Here is a 15,455-nt window from a genome sequence, read left to right as displayed (position 1 = left end):
TAAAAGTATGTTTTCTTTCTTTAATTAGATAACAAAAACAAGACATTCACAGCTCAAATTCGTATTTTTTGTATATCTTATTATAGAATGTGCTGGTAAATAAACTTACATTATAACACTGCATGATCTTCTCAATTATTTCAAGAATTCGAAATTTTTTGTTGTTCGAAAATCAATTTAGTCAATTTTGTTCCGACCGCAAAACGCGCTCAGAAAGAAACAACACAAAAACCAAAAGTCAAGAACAAGACAAATCACTACCGCCTCGAGCCTCGTTGATGCTTCTTCGCGGCTCATATATATATATATATATATATATATATATATATATATATATATATATATATATATATATATATATAACAATAAGAACAAATGAGAGTGAGTTTCAACGGCACAATAAATGAAAAAACATTAATTTCTCATTGGATTTAAAATACCGAAGAGAACTAGATGGTAAGAAGAACCGCGAAATACTGAAGAATATGATGGGGAACGGATTCTCTCAGGTATCTCTTTAATTTAGTTCTCGAGTTTGCAATGATAAAACAAAAGTTGAACGTGGATATTATGGGACTTACGCCAATAGCCAAAGAACTACGGTACGGGATAGTTTAATTTACGGCCTTATTTAATATGCCCGTCAGACAAAAATGATTTAAGACATTTTCGAGAAAATTGATGAGAATTGTGATTTTCGACGTTCGGAACCGAATTACGGCAAAATGAAACAACATTTTAATTTTCGGTTACAAAGAAAAAAACCCATTTTTGCTCCGTACAAATAAAACCTTTTTTTTAGAAAACGATTCCCTTGAATATTTAGCAGTATCCATTGGATTTCTTGAAACACTTTTAAATCAGGAATATGTGTGGCACAAGGTCGGATTTAGAAAAATGCATCCGGGGCTACAGCCCGTCCAAAAAGAAGGCTGTAGGCCCCCTAGAAACAAAATCTTCCAAATTAACGATATTTTGGCAAGAAAAGGCTGAAAGATTCTGGTGGTTAACATGAAAATTTGGTGTAGCTTAGGCATTTTAGTATAGGTAGGATAGGATAAGCCCGAAATTAAGTTGGGCGCTTATGATTTTCTAGATTCTCGGAGATTATTGGTTACTGAATAAGCCTAGCAACTCTTAACAAAATTACGGGCACGGGTTTTCGAAATGTTGGAACTTGTAGCTCCAAAAATATTTGAAACGCGAATAACTCGAAAACTAAGAGGAATTCGAAAAAAACTGCCCAAACAAAAAATGTAGATCACAAAATTTTCTACAAAAAAGGTTTGTAGTCATTTTTCGTTGGAACTACTATTTCTGAGTAAATCTCAGGGGCATCTGCTCGAAAAAAAAATCAAAGTGCATCATGATGGTTAAGAACTTTATTTTCTACTCCGGTAAACTATTATAATTTTCGACTTATAAGATTTTTGAAAATCTTGTGAAGTGAAGAGGTATATTGTCTACTTAAGCACTTGAAGTTTCAATGGATGTATTTCATGACTCGTCATATAAACAAGCAAATCCAACGAGAGATTTGTCGTTTGTGTTATTATCAATATTTTCATGTATATGTCGTAGGTCAATAGACAAGTTGGGATTTTAGCAAATATCCCAGGATAATAGGCAGTTGGCTGATGGCGCGCCACGCATATGCCTATTCTCCCGGAGTATTAGCTAAATGCCGGACAATAGATTATTCATCGAAAAATGTCCAAGCGTTGGTTTATTCTCCTGGGACTAACTAAAAAACCCGATCATTTATACTATCTCCGTTGGGTGCTCATTTTGTGCTCCACAGTTTAGGCTCTGGCACTTTTTTTCAAATTCTACGTAGTTGTCGGGTTATTCGCGATTCAAAATATTTTTGAGCGTTTAAATCAATTTTATATTGGAAACTTTGAGCTTAGTAAAAAATTGAAACCTTTTTTTACAGAATGTTAGGAACCACATTTTTTCCCGAGGGTTTGTGTCCAAATCCCCATAGTTTTCGAGTTATCCGCAATTCAAAATGTTTTTGATCGAATAAACACATTTTACGGTAAAATTTTAAGGTTAGGAAAAAATGCTTGAAAACCAATCTGTAGAGAATTTTTTGCTGTACCTTTTTTTCCAGTCGCACACCGGTCATAACTTGCAGTAGAAAATATGAGGTAAATGGTATGTGACACCATCTATTAGGTAACCAGTGCACTATGTTTTAGTTGTTTCTGGTAGAAGAAATTGGCTATTTCTACAAACTTTAGAGGGTTCTAGGATGTTCTAGAACATCGCAAAATTATGTAAGACCGGAGATCAAAGTAGAATAATAGAAGAATGTGGGAGATATGTGGCGAGTGATAGAAATAAATCCGAATGGTATAAAGAGTGTTTGTTAATAATGTTGTAATTAGTGTAATAATAGTGATTAAATAAAGGAGTTGAATCATTATGTCGTACAATTTTTTCGTCGAACTTTTATCCGGGAAACGTTACTTTCCTCAAAAAACAACAAAATCTTTCCGTCACAAATTAATGTATGGCATTTTGTATTCCTTATTTAACAACATAATACTGATGAGATGTAATAATAATACTTGGTAAAAATAATGGTGAATAATATTGATAACAGTGTAATAATCAATATTGTAAATAAATCTACTTCGTTTGATATTTGCAACTTGAAATATTTTAACGACGTCTTGTTATCTTATCGAACCTTATTATAATGACCAGAGGGGTCATCAAAGGCATTAGTAGCTTCTCAACACCCGAATTACTAGTACTTAATCTACACGTTATCAAAAGAAAATGTCAGATTTAGTTAGTGTTTTAGATTTTGAAAAATATGCTTTCAATAATTTACCAAAAAAAACTTTAGATTATTACAGAAGTGGGGCAGGGAAGCAACAAACATTGGCGGAAAATAGAGAAGCGTTTTATAAGTAAGTTAAATGAAATTTTACGTGTTATCTTTAGAAATAATCGAATTTTTCTTCATCAATAAGCTCGTATTGTATTAAAGAAAATTATGATCTGTGTACGAACTTCTGGTTGTGTTATAGTTCTTCCAATATCAATTTCAGATTATAAAAACCCTTGCCGACAATTTGGTTTGATCTACCATAGGCGTAGATACCTCATTTTACAAATTTATTATTTTTATAAATACTTTTAAAAATATGTATAATTGTAGTCCTATTTGGAACCTGGAAGAAAATCGTAGTATATTTCGTCAATTTGCTGCAACTGAATATTAAATTATAAAATGTACCTGCCTATAAGGGAGGTTGGTTTACACGGGGTACCAGACGTGAACTGAGCTCTTTTTGTACCCCATTCGTCTATAAGAATTTCGGTAGTCTTTAATCTGATGCAAATAATCTTGTCACCATCGAACTATCCGCACTAGTGAGAGAAAGTAAAATTATGCAAATATTGACCTTTTTGGATAGTTTTTTACTTCTGAGATTATAACTATTGTTACTACAGGTAAATAAATATTTACGGAATGGTCCATCAAATGAAATTTAAACCTTTTCTAGCTTTTTGTAGCACTTTTAATTTTTTGAAAATATAAAATAATAAAGACATTTTTTATATAACCATGTACATTCTTCAAATTAGTGTCACAAAACAACTATCAAACCACCCGTGTAATTGTTACTAAATCTTCAAAGTTGTTCAAAACGTCTGAAAAAATAAATGATGGAACCTATTTGACGCTGCGCGCTGTACAGAAAGTAAGCAGATTTACGACCACCTACCACTCCACACCACCGATTTTTTATTCATTATAAGAATGGAAAATGCTCAGTTCAATGCGTTGGCGTAAACACTTTTGGTAAGATGCCAGCAGAGATTGCTGCATATTTACGCCTACCTAATCCGGAACGTTATACAGGTCACAGTTTAGGCAACGTTCCTAGCAGATTCCGGCGAAGAAATAACCAACCTAAAGCGCCTCGGTAGCTGGAAGTCTACTACTGTCGCTGAGGGCTATTTGGAGGACTCCGAGAATCGGAAGAAAAAAATATCAAATAAAATTCTCTGTATAGTATATACGGTCGTAGAAAAAATAATGTTCCTAACTCACGCGTAAAGTGTCTTTCTCGCACTTGACCGCTTGCCCGAACTCCGCTTCGCGTCTGCAGTCGCGTACGGTAAACTATCACTTTCCGCACTTGTAGGAAAATAACTATTTCTCTAGTTGATTAAGCAATTCTTATTATGATTGCATTATCAGATTCATACCTGTGTTTATTCTCACTAAACTGCGCAATTTCATTGTCTTCATTCTCCCATTGACTTCAAAACGCCCTATTTCTATTTATTTAAAAAAAGTTATGAATTAAATGAATCTCACTAAGCCACATCACTGTTTATCGCAGATCTTCTAGTAGGAATATCTCAAAGAAATTGTGTGCATACGGCTTCGCCCAATAGAAATACATTTAAGTTTACGATTCAATGTTTTCATTGGTAAACAGTGAAGATGATGAGTCCACGTGGACTGACGGTTTGTTAGATGTTTACTGAATACGGGGAGTAAACATTATTTTTCATTCCTTAATTCTTGATTGTTCCTCGCATAACAGTCTTCTGCAATTTATATTGGAAGAACTATACATGATAAGTACGATAAAATTATTCCCGATCAATTAAAAAGTCCACTCGTCAATTAGTAGTAGTAATTGATTAATTTCAAATGGAAAAGATAGTAAATTTCGTGTATAGTATCATTTTATTATTATTATTATATTATTTACGTCAAAAATTGGATGGATTGAGACGGAGAAGGGACACAATCATATTGAACAATAAAATTTTTCCATTTTCTTTCGTTCATTGCTAATGAAATTCTATATGAATGATTGTCATATTAAATACGTGATTATCGGCTGTTATAGGTATAAAATCAGACCAAGATGCTTGAGGAATGTAGAAAACGTGGATTTGTCAACTACAATTCTTGGAGAAAAAATTTCAATGCCCATAGGTATCGCTCCAACTGCTATGCAAAAAATGGCGCATCCATTGGGAGAATGTGCCAATGCTCGAGGTAATATAACATTTGAAGTTACTAAATTATAGAATAGCTCTAAAAGTTTCCCACTTAACAAAGAAACAAGATATTTTTTTTCTTAAAATATACCGCATTAAGAACACTACGGTAGTGTAAACTCTTGCGGTAATGTAGTAATTTACCGCCGATAAACAAAACCAACTGTGATGAGAATGGCAAGATTTCGTTCTAAAAGATTTGAGAGCGAGATTGCTGTATGTAAAGAAACTTTATTTTTTTTGTTTTAAAAAAATTATGAAGAATTAACAATATTCTATATATAAAAAACAAAAAAAAATATCTACCGACTGATTGTAACAAATATCGTAGGTTGGTAAGCAGTAAAATAAATTATTTGTAAATTATGTTACTCGATAATACATAATCCGCATTTAATTGTATTACTATTTCTTCAATTAAATCCCTCATTATCGTTATCGAAATGATCAAAGTCTGAGTCTGAAATGAAAAATCATCATCAATGGTGTCAGTAGTATCAGCCTATCGTGTAGGCTCAACTGACTGTTGAGGAAGCAAATTATTTTTATTATTAAATTATTAACTTCGTAAGATACTGTACTGTTTTTCTTATTTACCTGTACTATTTCTATCGGTGGGTAAATTTATAAACACTTTCTCCTACTTATTCAATTTATTCAAGCACTTGCACTAAATTTAACTAACTTATATTATAATTAATTATTCCCTAAATCCCCAACTTATATAATTTACTTCAATTTGACTATTTATTATAAACTAACTAACTCCGCTTAACTTGCTCGATGTATATAGCAGAAACAACATTTCTAGAATTCTGGAAAGTAAAAAAACCAAAAAGAAATGGAAGACAAGACTTTCCTTAGTAAACAAATCGCCTGCTATGATGAACAAATATATAAAAACAAACCTTATACGAAGTATATCAAACGTGTCGCGACTTCGCAAATTTTAGAATTCTATAACAACCGGACACGACCGGCTTCACGGACCATATCGTGGAATTATTCATAACAATACAATAATAGAAAGCTGTTAACGGTTAACCATATTTACTTTCTCACCCTCATCATGTATCTGCTTTTGTAGAAGTAGAGGTTGATGGTGATATTTGCGTGGTACCGTGAGAGGTTCGATGCAATTATGAGATTAGCAATTGAATCTAACGCAAACACAATTGTTATGTTGGGTGACTCGGGTAAATAATCGCGATAATTTTACCTGTAAAATACCGTGTAAAAACCTTATTTAATATTTCGTAATTTACTTTGTAACTTACTCAGAAAATTACACTTTAGCATCACTGGTCCGGCGATACTCTAACCTTTTTAATCCTTTCATATAAGAGTTTTTCCTCCCCAAAATAGGCGTAAGGCTATGAAACAGGAGAAGGTCGCTGGGGGACATATCTGGTGAATACGATAGATAGTCAATCAATACGAAGTGCTCCCTTTACTTTATCAAACAATTGTTTTACAATTTTAAAGATAGTCGATGAACCTGATCCTATCTCTATACCAAAAAAGGTCGTCATCACTTTTCCGGACGATGAAACCGTCTTTGCCTTTTTTGGGGCAGATTAACTTTTTGTAATCAACTGTCATCACAAGTATTCTTTTCCGAAATCTAGGTTTCGTTTTTAGCTATGAATCGATGAAAAGAATTCTACTCATTTGCCTTAAAGCACGTCAATAAGGCCAGTAATATGTTCATTCGAATGTACTTTTGGTCCAAAGTGAGCAAACGCGGCACCCAACGGGCGGATAGCTTAAGCATGCATAATTCTTCAGTCAGCATTTGGTAAATGCAGTTTTTGATATGCCGATAGCCTCTTCTATATCTCTAACCTTAATCCGAAGGTCGATAAGTACCTTTTAGTGAACTTTTTCGATTATACATCTAGTCTGTATTCCTAACTGCATACTTTTTGATTTGTAGTTCAATAATTGGTCAAAATACTTAGGGCGCGTGTTGTTGATACAAAATGTTTGGAAAAAAATGTTTGTTTTAACTTTTTTGGTTAATTATTTAGAGTTAACAAATATTTATTTCAATAAAACTCGTTAACAAATTCTTGAAAACGCCAGTCGAGTCTAAACCTGCTTGAAAACTGTTAACCTCACACTCAAGTTATATCTCGTTTAGTAGAGAGTATTATTGTATTTATTGGCGGTTTTCATTATAAACAAATTTATTATTTACCCTATTGTTGTGGAATGAATATTTCCATATTATGCGTTTCTTCAGCTGCTCAGGAGTTGGGGACGATCTTTACTCTCAGTACTCTATCTACAAGCAGCATTGAAGAAGTCGCCGAGGCTGCTCCCCAAGCTATTAAATGGTATCAACTTTATATTTATAAAGACAGGTGAACTATCGAATATAAATAGTTTCAATCCAATACAACACTTTTAATTTTAGGAATATTACTCGAGACTTAGTCATAAGAGCCGAAAAAGCTGGGTTTAAAGCATTAGTACTAACAGTTGACGCTCCTGTTTTTGGACTTCGATTAGAAGATTTGAGAAATAAATTTACTTTGCCTTCTCACTTAAGGTAATCAATATTTCTCTTCTTTTATCGATTATTCGACTTTTTTATGCTGAAATCTCACAATCTGGAGGAGTATCATTCATATGTCACAATGCTTTGTGCGGATCATTAATTTATTGTGAATTCTTCATTAATAATTTTTGTTATTAAAAAAATGTCTGTAGCGACTTTTGTAAGGACATATGTAATTGTTTTCCAATGTTGTTTTGACATTAAATCAACCTACCTCACCTGAAGCCCTCCTTGCTAGACACAGAGAGACTCACTGGGCAAAATTTTAGATCTTTTAAAACACGTGCAGATTGCTGTCAATTGGCGTAGCTGCTGAAAATATCTATTTACAATAACAAGTACTAATAAGATTTGATAGTAAAATATCTGAATCGAATTTTTTAGATTGGCAAATTTCCAAGGTATTAAATCTGGTATGAATACAGAACGCGATCACGAATCTGGACTAAATAATTACGTCACTAGTCTTTTTGATTCTTCCATCAATTGGGAAGATTTGAAATGGTTGAAGAGTATAACTAAGCTACCCATAGTACTTAAAGGAATATTAACCGCAGAAGATGCACTTCTGGGAGTCCAAGCGGGAGTAGCGGCTATCCAAGTATCAAATCATGGCGCCAGACAAATAGATGGAACAGTCGCAGCTGTAAATATCTTCGATTTTCTAATAATTAGGAGTTAATTGATTGAATTTCAGATAGATGCTTTGCCAGAAATTGTTAAAGCCGTTGGTGATAAAATAGAAGTTTATATGGACGGTGGTGTTACTGACGGAGTAGATATTTTGAAGGCTGTCGCTCTTGGTGCTAGATTGGTGTTCATAGGTCGACCTGCTCTTTGGGGTCTAACACACAGTGGACAAGCCGGCGTTGAACAAATCCTTAATATTCTTAAAAAGGAACTAATAACCTGCATGGCTATTGCAGGTAAGAAACTTGACAGATGTATTAGTTTTTGTTCCACAACATAGTTTTATTTTCTCTAGGGTTGCAAAAATTGTTTTCATTTCGGAATAATTCTATCAATAATATCAGTACATTCATTTGAAATATGTTTTTAATTTTGTATGTATCCGTCATCTTGCGTATCTATTTTCAAGTCTCTTGTACAGGGTGCGGCAGCATAACTTCCTTTTTTAAAAAGTTCGCCATTTAGTCGGTAGATGTCGTAACGGAGTGCTAGTGGTCTCGTTCGAGAGGGGGGACTATAAAGTTTTGTCCCGGCACAGTTCAGTCGCCATCATGCGTTGGAACAGTGAGGAGCGTGCGTTTGCCGTTGAGGTTTACTTTTCGAGCGGATGTTCTTTGATCGCAACCCAGCGCGCCTTTCGGAATCGCTTTAATTTAGCCCCCTTGGCCCCTGTCCCGGACCGGAAATCAATTGTTACGTGGGTCACTACGTTCAGACAAACTGCAAGTGTGACAAGACGAAGAACTGGAGTCCCTCGGCCCATTAGATCACCGGAGAACATTGAGTTAGTTAGAACTTCAGTGTTGCGATCACCACGGCGTTCTGCGCGCAAACATGCGTCTGCCCTTGGACTTTCCGATCGTTCTGTGAGGAGAATACTTCATGATGATCTTCATTTTCATCCATACAAGATGGCAATTGTGCAGGAACTTTCTGAACGTGACTTCAATTCTCGGAGGAACGCGTGTGAGGTTTTTCTGGAAGTCGTTCCTGAGGACGCTATTGTTTTTTTTAGTGATGAAGCCCATTTTCATTTGTGTGGATCCGTAAACAAACAAAACATGCGCTACTGGGCTGATACCAATCCTCGACAATTGCATCAACGGCCTTTGCATTCACCTAAAGTCACAGTGTGGTGTGCAATTTACTCACGTGGAATTATTGGTCCCTGGTTCTTTGAGGAAAATGAAGTCACAGTGACAGTGAATTCGCACCGGTATGTAAACATGTTACAGGAATTTTTTTTCCCACGGCTAGATGAGTTGGACTTAGGGGACACTTGGTTCCAACAAGACGGAGCAACGGCACACACTTCAAGAACATCGATGGCTGTTTTGAGGGAACACTTCCCAGAGCGCCTTATCTCAATTAGGGGCGATTTGGAGTGGCCAGCCCGCTCTCCCGATTTGACCCCTTGTGATTATTTCCTATGGGGTTTTTTGAAATCCCGTGTGTATGTGAACCGTCCAAGGACCCTACAAGATTTGAAGACGAACATCCAGGAAGAAATTGCCAACATAACGCCTGCTATGCTGGCAAGAGTCATGACAAACGCCAGAAATCGGTTTACTCAGTGTATGGAGAATGGGGGACGTCACCTAACTGATTTGATCTTCAAAACTCAGTAAAACAAAACTTTATGTATATGCCTGTATTATAAAAAACGAATAAAAATTTTCTGATTCATACAATAAGTTTTATTAACTTTTGAAAAAAGGAAGTTATGCTGCCGCACCCTGTACTACTTGTATTATCTATGTGTAATTTATGGTGTCCTACACCCTTTTCTTGCTGTGGCACAGGGGGATGCTCTGTATTTATAGATGATCTATTAATATGTAACTGCCAAAGATCTTCATTATTTATTTTACACAACACCATGTATAATACTGTTACTAGCATCTGGAAAGTATTATTAGGCAAGAAAAAATCCAGAAATTTTTAATTTTAAGCTATAAGAATATGACCGTTTTTTTTAATATGACCGTTTTTTTATTATCATTTATCTCCTTCCGTTACTAGATACATGGATTCAGATATCTTCTAATTGATATCAAATCTTCCCAATCTAAGGTTTCTTCTACGACATAAGATCAGCAATATTTTTAATTCATATGTGTGTCATTGTCCAATTTCTGAATTAATGCGATTATCTTTTAAATACTTTTAAATATATTTTACTCAAGAAACAGTATAATTGAGCCGCTATCTTCAACATATTGTATATACTCTGTATATTTCTTATTAACATCTTGACTTTTAACTTTTCCATTTATCTGTTGAGCTTATGCATTCTGATGAAACACCACACGCTTTTACAACCTTAATAATTTTTTGCCAAGCATTGTAATGGTCTAAACAAATATTTCCGATAGTATCTCAAGTTTCCATAATATTCAATTTGATGTTCAAAGTTTAATTAAACTTTTTGTTAGTAAATTCTTTGTAATGGCATTTGAAAACACCATATTTTACCGTCAAATTGCTAATAATAATTGCCGCTGCTTCGAATCATCATCATATAGCTTCCAGTGGAATAAAGGGCACCTATAGGTGTTGCAGTAGCTGTGGTAAAACAATGGGATCGCTATCCTCATGTGGGTTTTGTCCAATTTTGCTGATAGGGGCTCACCATTTTCTTGTGTTTTTGGCTATTTCTGTAGCCTTTTTACATATTAAGTTTATCTTTTATAGATCTTTGTCGATAGTTCTTCTCTATGTTTGTAAAAATCTGCCTTTTCTCTTTCTGTCTGTTGTATTATAGTTAAATGCTTGTATGATTATGTTTGTTGCTGGTTTCCGTAGTGTATAACTTATCCATTTTCACTTCGTAATCGTTACGTCTATTTTCTCTTCTTCAGTTATGTTCCAAACGTGTTTCTTACTTATCATATTTGGCCAGAAAATTTTACAGATAACTCGTACGCAACTGTTAATAATCGGTCGGCTCCATATAATAAAACAGAATTTACATTACTTTGGAACTCCTAATTTTATCGTTCTGGAGGTATCTAATGATTTAAAAGCGTTTCTTTCTATATCAAGTTTAGTACCTCCGCCTAAATAGCAAAATTGTTTAACTCACTATATTTATATTCCTCCTAAGTATATAGTACGTTCAGTATCGGTTCTGCTGTGTCGTAATATCTTTCTTTTCTGATGTTTATGTACAGTCCAGCCGGTGCTGAATTATTATGTAGCCTCTTGGTTTTGTCTGTATAATTTCTAATTGTTGTTAATAGACATATTATCCGCAAATTCAAAGACTTCCAGTTTTGCGAATAGGTTCCAGTTGATTCCTGTCTTTTTATCCCCCGTTTTCCTCATCATTCAATCTATTATAACACATCGCTATCTCACTGCCTTTTCTATTTTAATTTGCTAGGATAATTGTCCTTTGTGCTGTATCCTGGACGTGTTGCTTAGAATAATTGTATTTTCAATGTTTCTGAAACCTTTCTGGTGACCGGGTACAATATTTTTTACTGATATAGGTTTATACTCTTGCTACTAGAAAGCGTGGCAGAGAAAACATCACTTTGAATGTTTTGAGATGGAATCACCAAAGAAAAACCCTAAATAATGACCAATGACCTCAGGATGATGCATCGAAAAAGTTAAGCTTTGAGAAAAAAGTACCTCAATACTAAACTGTAAAAATAGGTGGGTTCATACACCGTATAAGAAATGAACAGAAATGCCATTAAATGGTATACGGACGGATCTAAAACAGCAGATAGAACTGGAATAGGAGTGAACGGGACCGTGAAAGCCTGGACAACACACCAAGCATTTTTCAAGCGGAAATTTATGCAATTGAAAAGTGTGTCCAGTTGAAACTAGATATGAACTAAACTAAACAAGCCCTTCATAGGACCTGAATTGTTCTGTAGTATCAGAACAATAGAAAAAGCATTGGAAGGGGAAGTAGATAGGAGCAAAACCAATAATTGGGACAACCTATAAGGGCTGAGACAGGCAAAAACTCTTCTGGGAAACAATAACCAGAGTAGATCTGCTGAATACATCGACATAAGTAAGAAAAATCTACGAATATTAACAGGAATCCTATCGGGGAACAAACACCAGAAAATGCTAGACTTAGCAGATAATGTGGCGTGCAGATTTTATTACACCAATGACGAAACTTGTATCCACATTCTCTCGAAGTGTGAAACACTACGGAACGCCAGAGCACTACACCCGGGAGCGTATAAAATAGAAGACGAAGATATTTAGCTGTTACAGCCATCCCATATTCTAAACTGTTTAAAAGGAATGGAACTAACAGACCAGCTGTAAACCCGGGGTTCTCTAGTATCGCAGCAAGAAAGGTGAACATGAAAGATCCTTTGGGTCGCAACATGTATGTTGAAACACTTGAGATTTGAGTTAGGTATTATTGTTTTAAGGTTAAGGTGTTTGTATATAGGGTGTTATTCAATTTATAACCTCATTTATGTCGAATATTATCAAACAGTACTGAGATGCTCCTGAATATTGTACTCCGTAGTCATATAGGCGAAGGAAAAAAATAATAACCTAGCTAATAATATGGGGTTTGTATTGATAATAATCCTTTGTCATCCATTTTATTTTTAGGATTTTCTAATATCAAAGAAATAGATCGCAATTTGGTGGTCCATGAAAATTATTATTCTAAACTTTGAAGATGACTTAGGGAAGACCAAAATACAAGTAGATGCAAGAAATGACAAACATCTTTCTCTAATTTTTCAATACTATAACTGCTATGTACGTACGTATAAGGTGATATACTTTATTTTGAATTACTAAATATAATCAATATGTGGAATAAATAACACCACTCAACAAAAAAATTTTCGTTGTTTGTCCTAAAGTTTATATTATGATTTTTCGGTCAATTATATACAAAAACGAAAAGAAAATACTTTTTTTTTAAATTAAGTTTGAAATAAGACTCATTTTCAAATTTTTTTATAAATTACAATTAGTTATAATGCAATTAATAATACTGCGAGATCGGAGTAGGGTTTTTACATTCACGCCCGTGTCTCCAGATGGCACTCGACTTATAAGCAAAAATGTCAACGCGAAGGTGTAAATATGATGTTGATGCATTTTGTTTTATATGTGGTCAATTCGAAACATAAAACATGAACTATTGACTTCTCACGTTTTCTGTGAAGCCTACGAAGCATATTTTGACTGTCCTGTTCGGAATCAAGACAAGCCATGGGTTCAACATGTTGCTTGTAGTTATTATAAAAGATGTTCGGAAGTAAAGATATTGGGAAGGTGAGCAATTTTTAATTTATCATTAAATCAAATTTATAGACATATTAATTTGTATTTCTTTATTTCAGGTTGGTTAGGTTAGGTGAGAAAAGGTCTATGAAATTTGCAAAACCAAGAATCTGGCGAGAACCGAAATATCACATCCAAGACTGCTACGTTTGCGTTATAAATCCGAGTAAAAGACGTAGAGGTAAAAATGCAAAACCTATCGAATATCCCGACCTTGAATCTTCTTCTGCTCAAATTGCACATGACCTGACACAACCAGTACTTGAACCACCGAAAAAATTATCTCAAAAAAGTAGCTTATCTGTTAATTATAACAGAAGTAATTCTGATAATGAATTTTTACCTACACTAGAACCACCAAAACAACATCTTATAACTACAGAAGATTTTAACGACTTGATAAGAGATATGAATTTGCCGAAAAATAAATAGTGCTTTTAGGCTCTCGTTTAAAACTGTGAAATTTACTTGCAGATGTTAAATACCACAGATTAAGGAACTAAACATAAAACGTTCTCAACGAGGAGGTGAATTTTGTTTTAGTAACGACATAAAAGGTATGGCGAATGGAGTTTATTCATTGACAGCTCTACAAAAGCTTAAAAGCTGTTTTATTACATAATGGAAATAAATTCCCATCTCTTCCAACCAAACAACTAATTTTGAAAAATATCGTTCAGTAAATCTTCTAAATAGAAAAGCAAACTACTATATGTTACTATATGTATTAGGGAATTATAAACAAACGCAGAATGTTGAGAATAACGTGGAAAATAACAAAACACACAGAGAATATCAAATTAACTGAAATAGAAACAAGGCGATGAAGAAAGGGACAAAAAACTTTTAAATATAAGAATTCAAATGATTATCTTAGTAAGGTTTTATGAAATCAAATAGATAAAATTGCCTACATTTCACTAGTAAGCATTTGAGGAAAGGCTGTAACGACATTGTATGAGCGAGAAGACCACTTACAAGACAGAAAATACTGAACACACTGTATATTACAGTACCACAACAGCAATACTCACAATTACACTGTCTGACGGCGTTTCAATAACCAAGTTATCGTCTTCAGATGTAATAAAAGAATATTTACAATTAACAAAAATGTGTATATATATTTTTTCGTGTAATTACGACCTAAACTATCGAAATTTTATACAATTGATTCAAATTCAAATTTTGTGTTGGCACATGTAATCATTACATTATAAACAATAAGAGGAAAAAGGCCCAGTAATATTGTAAATAAATGCTTTATAATCTAAAATAAAACATTCAACTGATGACTAAATATAAAAATACTTTGTATGATATTTGTAATAAAAATACATTACAAAGATTGTTTCAATCGATCAACAATAGAATTCAAAAAATCTTGCGTATTCAAATATGTATCCTTTTTAACGTCTGTAGTTTTATGAAGACAAATGGCTAAATCTTTCGTCATTTTACCACCTTCGATTGTATCTATACACGTTTTTTCCAGTGTTTTAGTGAATTTCATTAATTCATTATTGTTATCCAATTTGCCACGATGATGTAAACCACGAGTCCAAGCGTATATTGATGCCATGGGATTCGTTGAAGTTTGTTCTCCTTTTTGATGTAATCTAAAATACAAGATTCAAAAATGTTTTAATATCAGATATAAGATCAAAACGATTCATTCTGTCCCTGTTCCTGAAAATAAAAGAAAAAGATGGTGAAAGAATTGTATATAGGCAGAAAAATACATATGTAGAAGCTACTACTTGCAAAGAAGTCTTAAGGTAGTAATAAGATTTATACATAGTATAAATTTTGTTTTTTCTGAACAAAAAAAATTAGGTAGTTGAAAGAAGAATGGGTTCACATTAATGTA

The 15,455-nt window shown here is 33.9% G+C and overlaps 1 protein-coding gene across 3 annotated transcripts in view; it reads left to right on the top strand.

Annotated features, from left to right (window-relative positions):
* Nucleotides 1-2,668: 2,668 nt before the first annotated feature.
* LOC130451191 (2-Hydroxyacid oxidase 1) overlaps nucleotides 2,669-15,455 on the top strand; it is a 25,387-nt gene continuing 12,600 nt past the window's right edge. Inside the window, exons 1-9 of one of the 3 annotated variants that reach the window (XM_056790054.1) lie at nucleotides 2,742-2,924; nucleotides 4,890-5,041; nucleotides 7,289-7,409; nucleotides 7,463-7,597; nucleotides 7,991-8,252; nucleotides 8,304-8,532; nucleotides 12,899-13,051; nucleotides 13,339-13,576; nucleotides 13,645-15,437. In XM_056790054.1, coding sequence (XP_056646032.1) covers nucleotides 2,791-2,924; nucleotides 4,890-5,041; nucleotides 7,289-7,409; nucleotides 7,463-7,597; nucleotides 7,991-8,252; nucleotides 8,304-8,532; nucleotides 12,899-12,966 — 1,101 coding nt within the window. In that variant the 5' untranslated portion in view covers nucleotides 2,742-2,790 and the 3' untranslated portion in view covers nucleotides 12,967-13,051; nucleotides 13,339-13,576; nucleotides 13,645-15,437. Of the gene's footprint in view, nucleotides 2,925-4,889; nucleotides 5,042-7,288; nucleotides 7,410-7,462; nucleotides 7,598-7,990; nucleotides 8,253-8,303; nucleotides 8,533-12,898; nucleotides 13,577-13,644; nucleotides 15,438-15,455 lie in introns of those variants that run through there. The other 2 variants (XM_056790064.1, XM_056790045.1) reach the window with 2 other exon arrangements.

This window comes from Diorhabda sublineata, chromosome 1 (assembly GCF_026230105.1).
Source record: "Diorhabda sublineata isolate icDioSubl1.1 chromosome 1, icDioSubl1.1, whole genome shotgun sequence".
In the NCBI taxonomy this organism is placed as follows: domain Eukaryota; kingdom Metazoa; phylum Arthropoda; class Insecta; order Coleoptera; family Chrysomelidae; genus Diorhabda; species Diorhabda sublineata.
This window is presented reverse-complemented; position numbering and strand designations above follow the sequence as displayed.